Source organism: Protopterus annectens, chromosome 6.part0, assembly GCF_019279795.1.
Source record: "Protopterus annectens isolate FY-2018-M chromosome 6.part0, PAN1.0, whole genome shotgun sequence".
NCBI classification, from domain to species: domain Eukaryota; kingdom Metazoa; phylum Chordata; order Ceratodontiformes; family Protopteridae; genus Protopterus; species Protopterus annectens.
In genome coordinates, this window is record NC_056737.1 from 1719497197 (window position 1) to 1719520409 (window position 23213).

General features: G+C 40.4%; 1 protein-coding gene across 2 annotated transcripts in view; it reads left to right on the top strand.

Moving 5' to 3' along the window:
* The window catches only part of ALS2 (alsin Rho guanine nucleotide exchange factor ALS2), a 2167716-nt gene extending 2144742 nt beyond the window's left edge, over nucleotides 1-22974 (top strand). For both annotated transcript variants that reach the window (XM_044075110.1, XM_044075111.1), the window contains one exon: nucleotides 22362-22974. In XM_044075110.1, coding sequence (XP_043931045.1) covers nucleotides 22362-22400 — 39 coding nt within the window. In that variant the 3' untranslated portion in view covers nucleotides 22401-22974. The remainder of the gene's footprint in view (nucleotides 1-22361) is intronic.
* Nucleotides 22975-23213: the final 239 nt, after the last annotated feature.

Here is a 23213-nt window from a genome sequence, read left to right on the forward strand (position 1 = left end):
CCTATCTGTATATCCCCAGTGACAAATGTTACAGAAAAATTTCTCAGACTTGCAGCCGAGGGAAAACATTTCCAGGTCACATCTTTGCTTTTTGGCTTGTTCACTGCACCTACAGTCTTTACATAATGCCTGATTTTAGTAGTTGCCGATTGTCAGAAAAATAGCATCTAGATTTACACCTTCCTAGAAGATGCCACATCCTGATGAGGTCCTGTAGGGCATTCTCAGTACTTTGGCATTCTCCTTGAATTGCTCCAGGAATCTGGGTCTCACTGTCAACAAAGCAAAATCAAATTTGACTCCTTTAACAAACGTTGGCTTTTTGAGGGAATGTCTGAACACCACCCTTCACAGAACCTTCCTCCCAAAGGAAAAAATGTCCTATCTAACCCTATGTCTCCAAAACATTTTGCAACAAAAGAAGGTTTCAGCAAGGAAATTACTTAGGATGGTGGTGTACATGACATCCTACAGTGTAATGGAGCCCAACTACACATAAAGAAGCTTGTGTGGTACCAGAGAAACAGATGGTGTCAGCATACTCATTTATTAGAGACCATCATCACAGTTTCCCCTTTCTTCAGAAAGATAATCTTGAGGTGGGGATAGCACAGTGCAACCAAAACCAAGTGATGTCCTGCAAAGCAACTCAGCCTACGATGACCCTTACTACAGATTCTTTGGAACTAGCTTGGAGTTCTCCATGTGAGAGTACTTCAGTTTCAGGTAACTGGATGACAAGATGAAGAGAACATACATAAACATAAAAAAAGACGATGACCACTCTATCTCTACAGACTTTCACCACTATCTTAAAGAAATGAGTTCTTGAGATACTGACAAGCACCACCACAGTGTTGTGGTACATAAACAAGGAGGAACTCATTCATATCTTCTTTGTAAACTAGATGTACAAACCTGGTAGAACTGCAGCATACATTCCCTGTCAACAAAATGTTCTGGCAGACATACTGAGTAGATCTCAAGTTTACCCCTATGAATGGGTGCTACACAGAGATATCTTTCTGACTCCTACCAGGATATGTGGTGTACCAGGAATACACCTGTTTGGCTCTCATTTGAACAGGCAACTGAGACAGTTGAGCAGCAACTTCAGAAGCTTGGAAGATAACCAAGGATAAAAAGCCATAAATAATTCTTACAGCTTCTTTTTGGCAAAGGCAGGCCTAATTTCCTCTGTCCAGCTAAATGGAAAAAAAAAAACTGTCCTCCTAGTGCCAATCCAGGGACATTGACCCAAATAAAGCAAAAGTGACTATGGTTTTGGAATATTTGTCAAGCCTTTACAAAACTGGCTTTGTCCTTGCATCTATGAAAGTGCAAACAGTTACTATTTCAGCCTGCCCAGCCCATGGAGCCACCCTTGTTTTACAAGCTGACTGTTAGTTTCTGAAGGAGGGTTCTCCATTGTAGATCACCAAAAAGATGGCTTTTTAATAGGATCTTAATGTTTAAAAAAAGGTTGACTCTGGTTCATTTTCAACCAACTGCTTTAGCTAGTGGTCAGTTTCTCTCTTGGAAAGCATTGTTCTTTGGTTGCTATTACCTGTACTAAGAGAATTTCTAAACTTTAAGCCTTAAAGTGCAAAGAATCTTTCCTTATGCTTCACCAGAACAGGTTGTGACCCCCTCATACCATAGGTTCATAGGTGTGTACTAGGCTAATGGCCCTGGGTCAGCGAGGTGCTCTGCTTGACATGTATGGGAAGTCTATTCCATAGCATGGGCAGTCTCTGGGATATGATCCTGTCCCTCCAGCATATTCTGTTAATTGTGGTAATGAGGTTGAGGTCTGTGGAGTATGTGATGGGGAGGGATTGGGATTTCTTTAGATGTAGCATTTCTAACAGAGCTGGGTCAGACATGGCTTTGTAAGTCAAGCAGAGATCGCCTCTAAGTAGGAGATATGAGAGAGAATAGTTGGAGTTTTTTGAGTCTGTCCATATAGGACAAGTGTTTAAGGCCTAGGATCCTCTTTGTGATGTACTTTTGCAGCCTCTAAAGTTGTTTCAGGTGTCTAGTGAGGTACATGCCAAATGAGGCATTGTACTCCTTGATCGGCCTAATGAGGGAAGAGTAGAGGGAGACAATGACTTCTTTCTTCCTGGATGCAAAACTCTTAGTAATGAGATGTGCCACATAGAAGTACTTTTTGACCACACTGGCAATGTGGTGATCAAAAGAGAGGCTGCTGTCAACCTGTGTTCCCAGATCTCTTATAACGCCTTCTGTGTTCAGTGGACTACCGTCAATGTGGTAATTCATGGGAACCAGGTTTTTCCCAAAGGGGATGACGACACATTTTTTAGCATTGAGCTTAAGGCCATGGTTCTGACACCAGTTGGTCTCAGTGAGGCAATTCTGTAGGATGTCAACATCACTTAGGGAGTTAATAGCTCCCAACTTGCAGTCGTCTGTGAACTTTGTCAACCAGAGTCCCTTCGTATTGGCCTGGACTTCAGAGAAGTAGATACCAAACAGAACTAGTCGGCAGTCTGACTTGGAGTGAGCTACTTTCACACTGTGGGTTCTATCTGTGAGCCAGTTTGCAACCCACCTAGTGATATAGGGGTTGACGCCAAGCTTAGTGAGGTTTTTCTATGATTCCTGAGTGGGGAATGGTATCAGAAGCCTTGACCAGATCAAGGTAGGCTGTATGAACCACCTTGCCTTTATCCACAGCTCTGGTGACTGACTCAAAGAAGTCGACCAAGTTGAGCAGGCATGATCTACCCTTCACAAAACCAAACTGTGTGGGATCCAGAGTTTGGAGATTCCCTATATCCTTGTTTATTAGGTCCATGATGATGTGCTCCATAGCTTTGCATATCAGACTCAGGCTAATGGGGCGATAGTTCCCAGGGTCTGTAGTCGCTCCTCCTTTGTGGAGAGGGATAACTGTAGCAGTGCGCCATTCAGCAGGGACAAAGCCTGAGGTGAGGCTGTGATTGAACAGGGCACACAGGTGAGGTGCCAGTTCACTCTGTAGTTCATGTAGAACATAGCCAGGGATATTGTCAGGTCCCATAGAAGCTGTATTCTTGGCCATGGACAGTGCTGTTTTAACCTGTGCAGCAGTAATACTGGGTGCCTGGCAATCTACTGGTATTGTGATTGGGGTAAAGTTGGCACTAAATCTGTCGGCCAGTATACTAGCAATATCTGTTGGCTCGGTATAGGAGGCACCATTGTGCAGTAGCTCAGAGCAGATCTGGGTATTTCCATGGAGATTCTTTACATAACTATAGAAGGCCTTGTGGTTGTCTTTACTATCTGCTGCAATTCTGTTTTCATAGCTAGTTTTAGAGGATTTGATGAGGGATCTCAACTTTTTGTTGAGGCTGATAAGGGAGTTTTTCCAGTCTTGGGACCTCATCTTATTCCGCATCATTTTCCTCCTTCTGTTGTACAGTTTGTTTCATGCCTAAGGTGGTTTATGAGATGTCCCTTAGCAAACCATTCATTTGCCAGGTTTATTTCAAAACCCATAGAGCAAAATAAAAAGGACCCTTCATTCTCTTGGTGTTCATATACAGTTGTTATTATTTACACCAAACTGAAGAACTGTGAAAATCTAGTCAGCCGTTCGTCTCTTTTGCAAAAGGGAAATAAGGCAGAACAATACATAAGCAGCCCTTTTAAGTGGCATGCTCAGTGTATTTCTTTTTGTGATTTAACTTATGATAAAGCTATATTGGGGCATATCAAGGCCAACTCAACTAAATCCACTGCAGCCACCACAATCTTCCTCAGGGCACTCACCACATAGGCTGTTTTTGAAGCAGCAACTTGGACTACTGTGTACATATTCTAGATCAAATAATGTTATAGACATTTCAGGAGTAGCGTGTAGAGCCAGGTCAGGATTTACCTCTGTTGTCCTTCATGGCCTTGTTTCCTATTTCTTTTCTTCCAGCATACTGTCTTGTCCTTTGTGATCTTCCTAAATGGGAGAACTGCAAAAGTGAGTACTACAGTGAATGTTTTGCCAGAAGGGCAGTGGACGGCTTTAATAAGAATGACTGATCTTTGTTGGGCAGTCAGAAATTTCACGACTCAGTGGGGCTCCCTTGGTTCTTTCCTACCTTTCACTTCAACTTTTTTATGCAGTCTTTGGATATTTGCCAAATGTTTTATGATGGCAGAGACCCTGCAAAGATGAAAGTTTTTTTTTTGTGGTCTCCTTTTGGGAAGATTAGTTGAGGTCACCTCCATTATAGTCATCCTTGGTTGTCAGAGCCGGCTTGAATTATTTCCTGTCTCCTTTCTTTAGGTGTTTCCATCAGTTTGAAGAAGCAATTCTTGGATGTCTTGCTGTATCACTATTGCAGTATTCATCATCTCTGGGATCTCCTGCCAAGATATTACCTAGGAGTGTTGTACATCATGCTCTCCACGCAAGTGTATGGCATAAAGGAGACATACAAATGCTCCCAACCCAGAACTTCATTGCTGCCAGTCCAAATGCCATTATTGTCCATTGGTTTGAATGCTCTTCACTTTGCTGGTTGTACTGAGCCTACATCTTCAAGGTAAGTATTGTTTTGTTTTGTTTTTTATTTTATTTTTCAGTGTGTTACATGTCATCCAAGAAAGGGAAGTGTCAGTGTGGGAGGCAGATTAGCTGTAAGGACCACCACAGTAACTGCATGTTTTGCTTGGGTGCATCTCACAACCACACTCAGTGTTCCATCTGTCAGGCTTTTGTACCTAAGACTTTACATAGCCATCTTTCTTCACTTTCCATTTATCTTGAGAACCAATGGCTGAAGCTGTTGACCCAAGGTACCATGACAGAATCCGCTCACCTTGAGGTGCAACCACAGCTCAATAAGGCCCAGAAATCTAGGCCAGAGTCTGCTGCTGTCCAGCCTCCACCAGACATCTCTCTTGAAGTGAGTGAGAACCTGGAGTACAGTCAGGTATCGCCATCAGTTTCTTTTGCCATGACCTTCCCAGAGGCCAGCAAACAAAATATGTCTCGTATGTCCTCTGAGGCCTTGCAGATGTCTGCCTCAGATGTTGAGAAGGAACCACAGTTGATTATCTCCAAGGGGCCTAATTGGATTCCTCAGATCCTTGTCAGGGAAGAGGTGCCAGGTATCTTGATCAAATCCAGGCAGTGGTCTGAACCATCCCATTTTGTCAGGTCTGATGTCTCCTTGAAGAAAAAACAGAAGTCTAAACATGTGGTGTAATGGCTACCACAAAGGGAATGGCAGGACTTCACTTAAGGCTTGTTCAGTGCTTTAATGGCTTTAAAGCCTCCTCAGGTGGTTTTGGTTCTTCTACCCCCAAAAGGTCAAGGGACCCTGAATTCTCGGATGAGATGAGTTGTTTAGCACTGCTGTAGCAGACTTGTTTAACACCTTGCAGAATCTGGGTAAGGTCATGAAAAATTTGAAGCACATCTTTGTTTCTCCCACTCCTAGGTTTCAGAGGAACTGTCCTAGTAAGACTGCCTTTTTATGTAGACTGTCTAGATAGTCTTCTAGGGGTAAGAAAGCTCCGAGGTGTGTGTTTTCTGATGAATCTGCTCAAACACCTAGCCCCCAAAAGCAGTCCTTTCCTGACAAGTCTGCAGCCATCTGGCTTTCAGCCCTCCCTTCCTCAGTTCCCTTTTCCTTGGCTTTCTCTGCTTGGCAAAAGTTCATCTCAGACTCTTGGGTTCTATACATTATCAGGCAGAGTTACTTTATGGCCTGTAAAATCCTTCCCTCCTTCTCTGGTATCCTTCAACCATCTGCAGAACATCATCTTCATTTTCCAGTGGTATTACAAAGTCTGTTAGACCAGGGTACCATTCAACCAGTTCCACAGACAGAGACAGGGCTAGGGTTTTATTCCAGAATGTTTCTCGTCCCTAGGAAAGAAGGGTCTTAGAGACCTGTTCTGGATCTTTTCTTTCTGAACACTTTTCTTATAGCCCCATCTTTCTGAATGCTCTCTCTTCAGATTCTGTTTCCTGTGTTGCTTCCCCAGGCCTCTCTAGTTTCCCTAGACCTAAAGGGTGCTTGTCTTCATATTCCTAGCAACCTCTCTTCAGGAAAGTTTCTTCCTCGCATTTTCAGTTCTCTGCTTTGCCCTTTGATCTTTAAACATCCCCAAGGATATTCACCCAGTGCCTAGTTCCAGTGATCGCCTTTTGCAGGTTTCAAACCATTCAGATATTTCCCTGTCTGGATGACCTGTTGCTTCAGAACCCATCCCAAAAGAACCTTGTGCTGGATCTTCATTTTTCCCAGCTTCTATTGCACAGCCTGGAGTTCACTGTCAACCTTCAAAAGTCAATGCTGACTCCACCTCAGGATCACATTTTTTCTAGGCTGTTCCAATGCTAGCTTCTTTTCTTGCCTCCAGGGTTTTTTTCTCTCTCAAATTATTTTTTTTGCTGTCCTGTCTCCCAGCCAGGGAGTTTCTCAGGGCTCCTAGAGTTCATGACTTCTACCATCCCCAATGCTTCCCTAAGTGAGGCTTCATATGAGGAAGTTTGTGTTATCTAAGATCAGTATGGCTTCCACCTACCACCCACTAGACTAAATAGTTTCTCTGCTCCCTTATATCAAACTGGAATTTCACTGTTGGATTCAACAGATATCTCTCAATCCAGATGGTGTTTTTCATTCTCCTCAGCTATACCAGGAACTCTTTATGGATGCCTCAGAGCTAGGGTGGGGAGCTGCTTCAGAAACCTTGAAGATTCATTTGCTTGACAGTTTATACAGACAACACTGCAGCCATGTGGTACATAAAAAAAGGAGGGGGGGTTGGCATGAAGTCTTACAGCTGCTACAGAGTATGTGAAATGTCAGTCAATCTGCAGGTGACCCAGCAGGCAGTCTACATACCTTCATAGTGCATTTTTGTGGCAGATTGTCCCAGCAGGTCCTGGACACAGCCTCACTAACGGATGCTTCACACAGATGTGATTTTGGATGTAGTTCATCAGTGGTATATTCCTCAAGTTAGATCTCTTTTCCTCTCCTCTGAACAGGCACCTCCTTCAGTTCTTGTTCCAGAGTCCCAAGTCCTTTTGCTTGGAAAATGGTTGCCATGTATTTGTGTTGGAAGAGGATTGTTTCATTATGCCTTTCTTCCCCTTCTTCTTCTTCTCAAAGTCCTTCTCAAGATCGCGAAGGACTCTCCAAAAATCTTGTTTGTGACTCCCTTTTAGGCCAGACAGCACCGGTTTCCCCTCTTATTCCATCTGGACAGGGGCAACCCTCACAGATTACCTCACTGCATGGACCTTCTCACACAGCAGAAAGGATTTCTCCTTCACCTTCACCTGTCCACTCTTCAGCTGACTCCTTGGGTGATAGGATTTTGATGCCTTTATGAAGCTAATTTTCTGTGGACATGTTTAGGATTCTGCAGGAGACTAGAAAACCCACTACCAGAAAATCATGTATGTCCAAGTGGAAGAGATTTTCTATCTGGTGTCTTAAGCTTCACCAGGATCCCATTTCATTGGGGGTCCCCTTGGTTCTTTCCTACCTGTGTGAACTGCTACATGTGGGTCTGGCATACTCTTCAATGAAAGCTCACTTGTCGACAATATCTGACTGTCTGCCACTGAATCCTCCTCTTGCCTCTTGATTTGAGGTCATGCAATTCTAAAAAGCATCCTTAATATCAGACCCCCAAGAGAACCCATTCCCCCTTGGGATTTTTATTTTGTCCTTAAAAAACTGCTCCTTTTGAGCATGTTGCTGCTGCTGTTTCTTTGCAAAACTGCTCCTGGAAAATTGTTTTTCTGGTTGTTTTGACCTCTGCTGGACAGGTGTCTGAAATCCAGGCCTTGTTGGCAGTCCCTTCTTTTTTTTTTTTCTTTCATAGAGACAGCATGTCTCTCCATACGAATCCTTCTTTTTTGCCCAAGATGGTTAATGAGCTGTCCCTTAATCAGTCTGTCAAGCTTCCCTCCCTTTTCTGTTACTCCACAGTCTGCTATTGAGAAGTTTCTTCATTCCTTGGAGTTGCATAGACAGCTCTGGAATTATTTCGACAAAGGCCTTTCATAAGCCTAACCAACCTTTTGTTTTTTTTTCATACCAGGGCATTGAGTCTGACAGTTTCTAAGCAATCCGTCTTCTCCTGGATTTCCCAGGCCATTTCCGTTTGTTATTCTTTATATGGGAAACAGTTTTCTGCTTCTGTTAGGGCTCATTCTACTAGAGCAGTGGCTTCTTCGGGAGCTTTCTTCAAGGTTTGGACACCATCTCCATTCTTGAACCTGCTCTTTGGTCTTTTGTTCACACAATTCACTAAACATTGCAAATTGGATGCCATTTCCAGAGCCAAGGCAGGTTTTGCCAAAGCTATTCTTCATGGGCTTGTGGTGCACTACTCTTTACTTTTCATCCTCCCTATCTTGTCAGTAGTTTTTGTACTCTCTCAAAAGAGATGAATGATGCAACAGTAATAAGGAAGGCCATAGCACAGTTGTGTAAAATCTTACCTTAACAGTGGATGACTGATGTCCTCCTTTGCACTGTTGCAGTATTCACTCCCTCCTTCCTACCCCTAGTTATTTTTCTTCTTTTCCATGGATGGTATTTTCTTTCTGGCTGAGAGTTTTTTCCCCCTTTTTTTTCCATTTTGTTGGGTGTATACATTCTTCTTTCCACTGGGGTCCTAGTTCTGGGCCACCTCATTTCTGGGTTGGAAGCATTCGTACATCACTTTTATGCCCTATGCGTGCATAGGGAGCATAAGTCTGCCATACAACACTCCTAGATAATAGAGGCTTTAGTATACTGGCTGGAAGTTGGGCTATCCTTGGCATGAGATTCCAGAGGTGATGAATACTGCAACAGAGAAAAGGACATCTACTGTTATGGTAAGATTTTACACAACTGTACTTTGTACTGTAGAGCTGAAGTTACCGTCAAGCTTTCCTTTTCTTTATAGAAGCTTAGAATATCAGGAGTTTGTTACTCACATTTCCTTGCAGTGCTATATCCATGTCTTGGTTGTTTTTTGACTTCTGGGGTTCATAAGAACTGACAGTTTTATGGTTTAATTGTCTTGTGTCCATGAGAGTGATGTACTGGATTGTTACCTGCCTGTGATTGCAGTTCCCACTCATTGTTGGATCTGCTTCTCAAGTGTGATCCCAGTTACTATTTCATTAGCATGGCGAGGATCCTCTTGCAATGAAAGATTTTTTTATCCTTTCTTCATCCACCTCTATAGAATTCCTTTGTATCAGATGCTTTTCTTGATGTTTACAAGTCCAGCTATGGTCAGCAGTTGTCCAGGGCTCTCTTTTACTTCACATAAAAATTTCTACATCAGTCTGCTGAATTTGTGATAACTCTAACCTTTCCTGCTCTGGATCATCTCTTGAACCTGGAAGCTCTCTTTATACAAGTCAGGCAGCCCTGCAGAAATAAGGTTTTCAAATAAATGAGGGGTGCATTTTTAAATAAACAAGAGTTTCTCCTTTTGCACTGATGCATTTAGGGTTTGGGAGTAGACTACTCAGTGTGTCATGTTTGATAGTGGTCATGCTAGAAACAGCTCCTGTGGTTTGAGAGACAAATAAAAATGTATAAAGAATGTTAATATAAACCTTTCAATATCACCAAAAAATGTAGCAAGAAATAATACTGGGTAAGTGCTTTCATCCTCTACAGAGTTGGACTCCATCTGAACCAGTTTAACAAACTACTAATGAGGTTTATGTAAAAAAACAGCAGTAGTCACATGATAGACTCACTGTTTTGTATTGGCTACTTGGATGCTACAGTCGATTAGCACTGCCAAGTGAAGAGGGTTTGTTTATAGTCCTCATTGTAAGAGAGGTACAAGTCCGGTAGACATGCTGACAGTGCCAAGATATTGTTGGTCATTTGCTGGGCTCCCAGCAGTGGTAAGATGGTCTTTGTTTTGGACCATAACCAAAACTGATCTGTTTGCTATTAGAGAAATTGCAGGTCTTCCAAAGCTCTGCTGTGTACCCAGAGCAGATGGAAATGGACACTGGATATGTCCAATCTGAATCAGGGATGTTCCCTACATATTCTCCCCTTCTTCTGATACCCACACCTGGTGACTTAGTTTAGTCAGAAAGGCCAGCATTCATCGTTATCTCTTACTGGTGGCCTCCCTCAGAGGCATAGTTTTCCAGGCTTTCTCTATATTTTGCCATCCAGATGTCAGTCTTGGACTGAACTGCAAGAGCCCTTATTCGTAGGCAAGATGGTTTTCTCTTTAGACTGTTTTCTTTCAGGGTCGACTGCTCACCTACTAGACATCCCAGTGGAAGTCTTACTTTTTCTTGACATGGACAGATAGTCCTCTGTAAGACCCCAGAAAAGTATTTTCTCTGTAGCAGCTGTAAGATTTTACTTTCTTCTTTGTTATTGGAGCTATGCTGTCTCTTATTTTACTGATTATTTTGGCTGTAAGATTTTACTTTCTTCTCTGTTATTGGAGCTATGCTGTCGGTTATTTTCCTGATTATTTTGGCTGAGTCGTGGATCATTTTGTTGTAACTGCCCCTGTCCTAACTAACATACAGTCCACAACCCTGTCCAAACTACAACAAGCATACCACAAAATAGCAAGGTTCATCACCAACTCACCTTACAAATCTCACTGTTGCCTTGCACTCGACTCCCTCCAATGTCTTGAACTCCCCAAACTACTCCTTTTATCACAATTTCAAATTATACACTCGGTACTATACAAACCGTCGTCCTGCCCAGGTCTCTCCTCCCTGGTATCCAACTACACTCCCTCCTAGGTCCCTCCGCACTTCAAACCAGTAGCTCCTTGACATCTGCAAACCAAAGAAAACTGTGGGCAAACTACTCTATAAATGTTCCATAGCCCAAGCTTGGAATAAACTTCCTTTAAACATACGCTCCATTACCCACCCATTACACTTTAAAAAAGAGCTCAGACTCTATCTGCTTAACAACAAAACTTGCCCCTATCAGGACCCTACCTAACTCCTCCTTTTTTTGTCTATATCTCATTCCCCTCATATGTCCACTTGTATCATCTCAACCTTTCTCACTGTGTTACCTACTGGTATTTATCCAGAAATTGTAATCTCTAAACAATGTTAGCCCATTTATTGCTACTGACTTAGCTATTTATGTGCATTGCTACTTGCCTATTTTTTCTGTATAATTTCTCTCCACTTGTCCTTTTTTTTTTTTTTTTTTATACCTGTAGTGTAATAGCATTATTCATGGAGTGTAATCTGTATAATACTGTAAATCGTTTTTGTAACTGGAGCTTGTTTTTTTTTTTACCTGTATTGTAATAGTATTCCTGGAGTGTGAATCTCTACAGTACTAAATTGTTTTTGTAACTGGAGCTTTTCTCCTCGGGTCTCCACTGAAAATGGGCTTCTAGCCCAGCTGGACTAACCTGGTTAACAAGTGTCAATAAATAAATAAATAAATGTATTAATTCTTTGGCTTTCTATGATCATATAGAGGGGCAGACTTTGTCTCAGCACTCTCTGGTTACTCAGATTTTGAAAGTGATTATACATCCGAGGCAGTGTGTGATTAAAAAAAAAAAAAAAACTTCTCTATCCAGGGACTTCAACTATCAACTATTGAACTAGCTGTTGCAGAGGATTTGAAATTGTGTCTTAGAAGACAGTTTGTGATTACCATTACCTCTGTCCCCTGTACTTTGGAACTTCAGAGTGTAGTATGCAAAGAACATTGCTTTGTTTTGTACTAGGAACATTGGTGCATATTGTCACAAAACAACTACAGTCTGGATCTCTGCCCTAAAATAAGAAGTCTTGTATGTCTTCCTGAGTGGTCCCCAGTTGGAATATTTTTCATTGCTACTGTAGGTTTCCATGCTTGGAGAGGGTGCATGACCTGTGCCAGTGCACAGGGTTACCATCACATACTGCACTAGGAGACAATGCCTGGTTCCTATGTCCATCATTTTTCTGCTGTTTTCATAGTTTATATCTTAATCTTGATATTCATGAAGAAGACGTTCCTTCTTTCAGCACCTAGGAAAGTTAATCCATCCAAGTGTGAGTCAGTATCAGCACCTTTGTGGCCTTTACTGTTTAAGGCACTTGACAAGGCACAGCCATTACTTCATCCCAATCACCTAGCTTTTAATCTACCTTACATCCTGTAAGATGATGACGAGAATGCCCAGAACAGAAATCTGTTGGATTATCGCTCATTTCGCCTCAGGCCTATGATGTATGATAAAACACTGCCAGAAAGTGAAGGAAGCAGAAGACAGACATTGATCACACACTTATAGAGTAAGCCGTTTGTCAAATCTGGCCTTGCAGTCTCAGTGTTATACAAGCTTGACTAAGTCAGCACAATTTCTTGCCCTTGTTCCACTTTGGTGAATGACAAGTGGCTTGTGAGAGTTAAACCTCCACAAACCATGTTTGGTTTGCATCCTGTTGTATAACTATTGCCCTTTAGCTTGGTCAAGTGACTTAACTGCTGTCTGGGAGTTGTCCCTTTGGTCTTCTTTCTCTAGTCCTCACCCCATGTCTAACATTGCTTGGTGGCCATAATGACAAGGGCCAGCTCATACACCAAGGCTAACAGGTTTGGCTGTATTATCAAGCAGTTTAACACTTGATGAGACCTGTTCTCTCAGCAGTGGGAGCACATTTTGTGTTTATTTACATTTATTTATTTTTATCACCAGGTGAGGTTGTCTGGCTAAGCAAGTTGTCTGGATAAGGATGCCCAGAGGAGAAAAGATTCATAAAATTAGCATGATTATATAAATTAATCAGTAAAGTAATGATATATGCACCCATATTTAATTTTTACAGAAAATTCCATCAGTTTGTGAACATTAGTTTTTAAGGTCATGGAAGTGGGAAGAAGTGGTTGTGGACAAAAACTAGAATGTGGATATGCAAATCTGGAAAAGGGTGAATACAACTGAAACAACTTGTAGATTACTGACAAGGGAAGAGAAGTTGTTTTTGTTTGTCTTTCGGCTTTTTCCTGGTAAGGGGTCACCACAGCGGAACTCCGGTCAGCTAATGATTGGCAGTAGATTTTTACGAAATGCAGAGTTGCCAGCTTGACGCCCAACCTTCAACGAAGGCACGCCCAGTTACACACGCATGTCTTTCGAACACTACCCAACCACGGGGAGGACATGCAGACTCCACACAGAAGGCACTCCCACAGGGAAGAGAAGTATGAAAGGAAATTAAAAGTTAAAGGGTTCTCTTAAATGTGAATACAGTGTTATGTTGGGCTAAGCACGGGAGTAGAATATTGTTAGGCTAAGGATATACCTAAACTAGCCCTTTTCTCAATTGTTCCCTTCACCTACCACATTGTCCTGCTTTTTATGACTTGTCACCTGATATCTAATGTGTGCCTGTCACAGTTGTGACCCCCATTCTCTTTTGCCATGTACAAGCCCACCTAAGCTAGTGTCAAAGTATGTGAGACCATTACCTCTAAGGTGGGTAAGGATATTGCAATGTCTGCAAAATACAGCCTCTTCCCAGCTGCATCCTGTGTTAGTCAAATCCATAGGCTTCTGAAGTCCAGCATTGATTGGACTTTGTTCCTCCCCCTCATTTGTCTCAGAACAAGAAATGCATGAATTAGTAGCTAAGAAACCAGGAGGAGGAAGCTTGGGTTATCCTTTCATAGTATCTGGCACCAGGAATGACATTTATGTAGCCTAAAATCTTATTGATACTACTTCCTTGGTTTCCAAAAATGCAGGTGACTTAAAAACTCCCATCTGTAAGTGTAGTGAGATACTGACTAGGCATCCTGGAACAGATTAGTGTGCGATCTTTTGGGTCCATTATACAGTTTAGAGACCACATAGTCTTATCACCTGAAAAGTAGTGTGAAGCTTTGGACATGGTGATCAAAAGGATGTTCTCTGAAATGCCAGGGCTTAATGGTTTGTTTCACTTGTCCAGATTCCAGTAATCCCCAGTGTATAAGGCAGTGGAAACATTCAGCTTTCCCAGAATCTGGTTAATAGAGGAGCTGGTCAAGACCTGCTGTGCTCAGATTCCATAATGCACTACCATGTTTCCATTTTCAACTTTTATTGCGGTTAGAGAATCAGGCTTGGGCTATACCTTTATAGATGGCATTGCTAAGGCTTTGCTCCTTCAAAGAAGAGCTAAAGCAGTCAGTCTTGAATGCTCACTCTAATAGAAGATTCTGTTTAATCAGTCGGTTAACAAATCTCTGTTACTGGAAAGGAAGTCTGTACATGCCCCAAAAAGCCTTCCTCCTCTTCCTAGCCAGGCCAGCCCAGTGCACAAAGGTGAATAATATCTTACAGTTGTTTACAGAGAAGGGCCTTCAATCTTGATATGATATTCCTGCCTTCTCCTGTACCACCAGCTGAGGCCCATACTTGATGTTCCTTCTACTTGTGCTAGGTTAGTACCATTTTACGTAGAATGTTGCCATTTTGGGTGCCAGTTGCACACAGGACATTTTTTGAAGTGCTGGCCAATTTGTTGAAAGTCTCACTAAAGATGGACTTACATGTGTTTAGTCATTGTAGTCCAGATAAGATACTCCCTGATGGTTCCCCAAGTCTGGGCCATGCTGTGGTTGCAGGTCCTTGAGGTCTGTGTCATGTTGCAGAAATCCTGTGTGAGCTACACTCAAATGTTTGCTTCTGTCCAGGCAAAGCTGGACACTTCATGTTGGTCAACAAGAATGTTTCCATTGACAGCCTGGGTGAAGATACAGTAGAGAGTCCAGGCTCAGGCCCTACTGCACCTTACCACACCTGAGATTGGATAGTGCAGTAGATATTGTAATGTCTATGAATCTAATATCACAGTACTCTCACAGCTCCTTCTGATGGCTGATTGAGTTGGTGGTCTGTCCATACTGTTCTCACTGTGGGCCTAGCCTTTTTGGTAGCTGATGCATTGTGAGTCTTTAACTTTTGTTTTAGGAGATCACTGTGTCTTCTTTTGTCCAAGGAAGCGGTCCTATCTTTAGGGTGTGCTCCACATCAGACAGCTGAAGCTTCAGCAGACTACTGGCCTTGAAAACTGTAGAGGGGGAGCAAAAATAAAAAAAAAAAACGCCCCTCTTGTTTCAGTCAGACAAACCAGGCTGTGGTGTGTGTGTGTGTGTGTGTGTGTGTGTGTGTGTGTGTGTGTGTGTGTGTGTGTGTGTGTGTGTGTGTGTGTGTGTGTGTGTGTGTGTGTGTGTGTGTGTGTGTGTGTGTGTACATGTACGCATAATGATACGTTGATGATATTTTTGGGTAGCCTAGCAGTGTGTAGTTGAATGATAGCTGTTTTTTTTTTCCATTTGTTGTCTGGTTTATACTGAAGTCAGCTTCATTCTGCTGTGCTAAACACACTGCTGGCATAGCTGCAGCTAAGTAGTGATTTGAGTGTGCAGGTGATGGTTTCCCCTTTGTCATCAGTGCAAAACAAATCCTCCTCCTTTCTTTTCTTGGGTGGTTGGCATCCACCAGCCATGAATTTTAATGGCTTGTGCTGATCTCTGGAATTGTGCAGACTTGCACAAACTTGTTGCTTGCTGTGAGGGTCTGCTCATTACAATGTTCTTCAGACTCAGTTTGACTGCATAGTCTTCCTCCTTCCTTCCTCCTCATGCTTTCTTCCCCCAAGAACCTATAAATAATAGTGCAGGCCAATATGGAGAGACACTAGTCTACCGTCCCTTCCATTGCCAGCTGTCTAGCACTTGATATCCTTAGGCAGTGTAATAACTGCCACATGCTCACTGAAAATGAAATCTTGTTCAACCAAATTGATTTCATGTGTGAGAGGTGTGAACACATAGCTGATATGGATGCAGCCTTCTCAAAATTCCATGCATGAAGTGAGTTTCATACTGTTTCATTTCCAGTCTTACAAATGCAACATTCTCATATTATTAGTGCAAAACAGTTGTATACTGATGCTGTTAGAAAATTGCTACCTATGTCTCCAAGAAGTCATAAAAGCAGGTGTCAATGAACCTGACTCCCACCCCAAAAACATCTACATCACATTCCCCTTCATCAACATGTCACAAGCAAGAAAACATCCCTGAGCCCAGCAATAGTAAATCAACTTCTGAAAACATTTGATATCTTAAGAACCCTTAAAGTCTTTTCTTCTAGTAAGTATAACTATGACATGGTCATAGTTCATGCTGGAGAAACACATGAAAGACAAAGCAGAAGGACTTGCTGGAATTTGCTAGGCATGCTTCAGTCATGGATAAGACTCTGTTCTTAAGTGGTATTCTTCCTTCACTAAAAGTGATGTTTATTTTCAAAAAAAAGATAATTGTCTTTGACAGTTGACTAAAGTAGCTGGTGTCTTTCCAGGTGGTCCACTATGATGATTGATGACATTTCTACTTGCTTTGTCAAGGATGGTCTACACCTCACTTTTAAGGGCTTTTACATACTAGCTAAAGCCTTTGCTGCCCCCATTTTGCCTTTTTTATCCAGAATTCATCTAATAAACCTCCCAATTTAACCAACAAATTAAATCCTAAACCTGCCAACATCAAGCTGGCCCTTCTCCATACCACAGACTTAATAACAAACTGGCCAATCTTGAGGCAGTTCTGAATCTGGATGGTTTACGTTTGTATTTGGACTGAGACATGGTTCAAATACAATGAAGCACACCCCATGCCTAGATGTTGTGCCTGTTTCACCTTCAAGCTCACTAGAAATAATGGAGTGTCAGATTTTGTCAGGTATTTCATTCATTCCAAAGTGATATCCAGTAATCCCCTGCCAAATAAGGTCATTGAATTTAGTTCACATTAGATAAGTCAGAGCTTCAACTTATAGCTTGCTACAGATTCCTTTCTGTGGCCCCATGTGACCTTGATAACTTTTAGCATTCCTGTGGGATTTCATCCTTTTCAAAGTGATACCCAGTGACCCCCCAAATGAGCTCATTGAACTCCACCTCACATTGGATAAGTTGGACATTAGATGAGTCGGACATTCAGCTTGTAGCTGGCTACAGATCCCCTTCTGTGGCCCCACATGACCTTGCTAAGTCCTTAGCTTTCCTAGAAAACATTTTTGTTAAAGATGGATCTCTGATCCTTAGTGACTTCAACAGTCCCTCCATAGACTGGAGTACTTGTACGTCTAATCTCAGATATACACAGCATTTCTTAGATTGAGTGAAGGCAAGTTTACTGACTCAAATTATCCATAACTCCACCCTGGGCAGAAATATCCTGGACCTAGTTCTCTCAAACTCTGCTCATGACTGCTGCCTGACCATGGTTGGTCTTTCAGTTGTTATGTCTGACCACTGACTGGTTACCTTTACTCTCAGAACATCCTCTCTCACCTTCTTTAGAGAATTCATAAAAGCAATTATTTTAAAATTGTACAATGACATTGCAATATTCTTCCCTGTTAACCCCAAAATGGAAAATTAATATGTAATCATGTATGCCAAGGGTCTTTATATTCATTTAAATAAGTGCTTTGATAAGCCTGTCTCCAACAGAACCAAATACAGTGGTGAATTCAGTAACTCCCCTGGTGGTCAGCAGATACAAATACATTTACAACAGATACATCACCACAAAAGGATAATTGTTTCCAAAATGGTTTAATGTAACAACTCAGTTAAGCACTTTCATCAAGAAAGACCTCCTCAGAACTGAGTAAGTAATCTAAAAATGTGCTTTAAATATTTGTCAAATTTTATCATATGATAAAATAATCCAGTCGGATTTCATCAGTTCACATTTCTTTCACTCAGAGTGCATACGCATTGTTTAAACATGGGGGGAAGTTACCTGCTAATCGTAACTTGCCATTTTAACTCTATGACTTTTAACAAGTTATTTACATCTCCACCCTCAGGAGTTAGAATTACTTTTGCTAAAGCTCTAAAAAAAATTATTACAGTTGTTACACACAAGTAAATGTGTAAACAAAGCGTTATTTTCATTTCTCTGCCTTGATGGCATGAGTATATTCACTAATGTATTTGCTGAATTTACACTTAGTTTTGCTATATAAAATGAAGTACAGGATGTGCAGATAGCACAGTTAACCATGGGACTGTTACAATGAAATCGCCCTTTGACAAAAATAGTCTTATCTACAGGTGTTAAAATGGAAAATGGTACAACATGAATATATCTACACCATTTACAGAAGCCATGGTGACATCCTCTGTTGCTTTAAGTTGAGCAGTACCAACAATGTTCATTAATCAGTATTGCCTAAAATCACTTTCTAATTGTTTAAAATATTGAAATTCTCGCTACCAACTATCTCAATAACAGTTAAACCAAAAGCTCTTTTATAGTCATGCTGTATAGTAAAACTACACCTGATTATATTATTGAAAACAATAACATTGTAAAAACTATTCATTGTACTAGTGGACAGGATACAACTCATTTTTTGTTTTTTGTTATTTTTAACATCTATCACAACATTTGACACCAGGATCTTATTATAGCCTGTTTCCGCAAATAGACTAATAAAATTCTCAGCCTCAGTATTAAACATGTCATCATCCAAGGTCAGCGTAGATGACCTTATTGCTTGCCATTTGGTAACAGTTTTCTTCGTAACTAAAGTAGAGGCATCAATATAATTGTTAGTGAAAGTAGGTCTTCTATAAAATGAAATGATTAATAAAAAGAAAACATGACTGATGTTACAGCTGTGTGTGTTGCATTGTATGTTGCTTTGTTTCACTTTTTTGCTTGCTTTGAGTGGTGCATATGAAATACAAGAGAGAAAATACAGCAGAGCTGAAGATGCTAGAGGAGTATGTCACAACAGTAATTTACACTGGAGGACTTCCCTACAGATCAGCCCATACAGTAAATATCTGTTATACCAAGAATTTTTATTAAATCGTACTACCACACATAAAAAGAAAGTATTGGTGTCCGCATTAAAAGAAATTTAAGAAAACTACTACTACCCTGAATAAAACACTGCAACATCATTCATCCTACCATTTATCAAAAAAGAGAAGAAGAAAAAACAAAAGAAATCAATAAAATATCCATAAAACAAAGCCCTGTCAAAGCAATCCACTTGGTTTAAACAAGTATGCTCTAATTGTCATAAAACCATAATTACAGTGCATCCACTTTTGTCATCCTTTGTAAATCTCAGGTACTTATATGTAAGACATAATCTGTTTCAGCACAGTCTCTTCAGATAAATTCAAGTTATAAAAATGATTACTAGGTGACTTGGTGAGTGCTAAATAATTATCGGTTTCACATTCCATCTCAAATGTAGATAGTATGGGAACTAAACCAGGATTAAACAATGAATTAAGAAATTTGCCTTGAGAATCGCCACATTTATAAAAAACTCAGATTCATTCTTCTCATCTCCTTTTGGTTTGAATAGATTTTGAGGTCCCTGACAGTTCAGAAAACTTTCCCACTACAAGCCAAAGAAGAAATCTTATGACTGAATGAGAACAGTCTGTCAGTGTTTGCTTTGTCTGAGTCTTCTGCTCTCACCAGATAATCTTGCAGGAGTCTTGGAAGTAATCACAGTGCTGTGGAGTCTTCAACTCAGCAGATGTACCTGAGGGTTGTGTTTTTTTTTTTATACCAGGAAAAACATCTTTCAAAAGAACTTAGAGGTTCGTAGGTGTTTACTAGGCTAATGACCACAAGGGCCTTTTTAAGCCTAGACATGCACCCAAATCATTATCACCTGTGCTCACATGAACTTGGAGTTCCTGTCTTCTTATTTGTAAGAGCATATGTAGTTTTGATAAAGGTGGAATGTTTCTTACAATCTTCATATATTTCTTGCAACAAGTGGTGACAGTTTTTTTGTTAAAGGAAGACTCTTCCTTCTAATGTAGTTATCCATATTCCAGAGTTAATTTTTACTCCCAGTATTAGCATACACGTGTAGCTTAGTGCAAAGAAACACTTCAGCAGCTTTCATTTTCTTCACTTCCATTTGCTTCCTTGCCATAGATTATGAAATTCTCAAATTTTGTCTTGCTGATATTTGACATTGTTTTAGAAAGGAGATAGACTTAGCCTGCTTGGCATAGGGTAGACAATCCCACACACTGTAGTTTCCACTCTTAAGTCACCACCTACAGTTTTTCATCCCAAGACTGCATTGCTTAAGTCGATGATGTGCTATAGTGCACACATTAATGACAAAGTGCAAGTCTATTTTAGAGAATTAGTTATTGGAAAAATCTGTACATGAAGAACCTGAGTAAGTTATACTGCAACACTGTATGAACAAACTAGGATTTTTTTTTTGGCCAGTAAAGTGGTGTTTATGTTTTTAAATCCATGTAACTGCACAAAAATTAAAGGGAAGTAAGAATAATACAGTCTGTAAAAAGCTTTCATTTAACTTACTAGCATTTTGAAGAGAAAGTGTCAGTCACAGATGAAAGAGCAGAGATGCTAATTTGGATTGACAACTTTCAGTGCTGGTTGATGATCTAGATTTTCTTTTTTTTTTAAGGAAAGAGTCTGTGAATACTTACAAATCCATGCTGGTCAGCTATGTATTAAAGACAATGTAAATTGACAATGAAATGCATTTTAGAAGCTTACAGTCATCACAGATGAGATTAATTCTGTTAAAAAGAAAAACTGACATTGCTTTCAGGGACCAGCTAGGAAGTCAGCAACTCACAGCACTTGCACTGTATCTTGGTGGAGAAAAATACTTCATTTATATTGTGTCATATTATGTTGCCACAGACTGCATGGTGGAACCAAGATGAAGGTAATAAAAGCAAATAAAAATCTTCTTGATATGGCAGTCCCCATGCAAGCCATTTCAAATGCATTAAGAAATTAAAGTACATGTGATAAATTCTTAGAATGGTGCATCAGTCTTCCACTTGATATCAAGATATGATAAAAAAAAACAAACATTTCTTTTTCAGTTTCAAGAGTCCATTTGCTCTCCCGGTTTTCTTTCTAGGACACTGTCTAGGGAGACAACAGGCATTCAAACTGTGGGCTTGTACTGCTAACTCAGGTTTTTACCTGAAGAGAGTCCACGAGTTCTAGAAGATTTAACAGCTTTATGTTTCGTTTGCTCCAGGGATGGGAATGGGAAACTGTTACTAAGCAAGCCCTATCCAAGTGGATTGCTATCTGCATTGTGTTCTGCTATTAGAAGATGCCTAACCATTATCTAATGCTGCCATCAAAAGTCTCACCACTAGAGACATGGATGTTTTAGTGATTGCTTGAAGAATGTCTGATTTGCAGACATTTGTACTGTGGCCACTTGGTTGTTTCACATCTTCTCAAACATTATTCATGAAGCCAAGCCACATTTAACACCTCTTTGGTATAAGATCTTGCCTTTAAGTTTTTGATTATTTGCCCTTTCTGGCTTTTCCTCCTGGGAGGTTATTTTCCCTGATTGGAATTCTTCCCAACAGCCACCCACCGTGGAGGGCATTCAGTGTCAGATATGAATGGCATATATCCATTTTTTTCAGTTGATCTGTTATGGAACCCTCTAGAGCAGGTACTTTGGTTTTCTGCATATTGGGTAAGCATATAGTTATGCGTTGTATGTTGTGTTTTTTTTTCACTTTATTGCCTCACTGAGTGGATTGGATTTAACTTCAGAGGTGCATGTGTGAAGTACATGCACTCTGAAGTACAAGAAAGAAAAGACAGAGCTGAAGATGATAGAGGAGGATGGTACAACAGTGATATACAATGGAGGACTTCAGTACAGATCAACTCATATGGTAAGTACAGATCTGTTATACAAAAAATTCGCATTTATGAGGGTAATGGCTCACTCTGAAGAATTAATCTTAACTTCACGTCCCTAACTTTGAACTTGCAATATAAACCAGTAGATTAGACTGTCCTTCCCTCTTGTATTGTTGTAGACCTCTTGAATTTCAGGTTCTTCTAGTCAGAGTCAGCAGTGCTCTAGGTGGAAAGAACAAGGAGACAGAATAATTTGTCTTCCCTTTTGCATGTACATATCTGCAATGACATATTCTTAATGACATCTCAATGAGATGGAAGATTCTGCACTGATCCTGTTCAAGCAAGATGATCCATTGCTTTGTCATGCAATGGAAAGAAGATTTCGGGGAAGCATTTGATTGCAGAACAATATTTTTTTGAAAATGTTTTACATGTAATTCTTTATTTTTGATGGGTCCGAAGGAGATCTGGGAAAAGGAGCTGAGTATTCTTTTGCAAGTGACATCACAGTACAAAATAGTTAAGTAAAATGTGTCATGTCATATTTGTGATAAACGATTGATGTTTTTGTTTTGTAATCTGAAATTAAGTAGTAACAAGCAATTATTAGGATATCCAAATATATTCTCATATCCTTTCCTGTCTTTTCAGGCTTGTTATTTCCAGATTCAAAATGAAAAGCTCACATAAGATGGTGCCTAGGTGAATGAAGGAGAGCTGTTGTTTTGAGAACAAACAGTAGCTTCTGATGCCTGCACATCAGTTAAGTTCCCATCCATTTACTCATAACAGATGGGGTATTATTCTTTTGAAAGTTTCTGTATGGACTTCTTCAATACACTATAGCACACGCTTCCAAAGAGTGCCACTTAGAAGAACAAGAGAAGTCAGGAAAATGCTTAAAATAGCTGTCATCATGCACACAGAGGAATACACTGAGAATTTGTAAAGTGAGCCTTGAGTCTGTCAACATCTGCTGCTGTTATGACTAGGCCAGTGACTTGCGAAGTCCTACATTTGACTGAGGAGGTTTATTACCAGCTAGATCAGATCACAATGTCACTGGCTAATACCACTGCCTAATTTGAATGCATCTTTGTGATGTAAACTCAATGGATTCCATAATACAGTTGTAACATCAGTCATGTTTTCTTTTTATTAATCATTTTTAACTAGTATTTATATATTTTTCAGAATGACTTGACAGCTGTTGAAACTATGAAAATACATGACAGTATTAAAAACACAAACTGCAGTCTTTAAAGATTGTCTGTCATTTTTGAGTTGCATGTATTATTTTATGCTTTACGAAACACAAAGGCCTATTACTATTTTTTGTATAACTTTTCTAAATAATATTGAAGGAAAAGTATATTTTGTAGTGTAGTATTCTTAAAGCACTTCATCATGAAACCTGATAACATATGGGAAAATAGATCCTGTCTGTCAAGGCTGTCAGGTATCACTGCAGATCAGATCATCAAAGTAGCATGTAATTAGGGT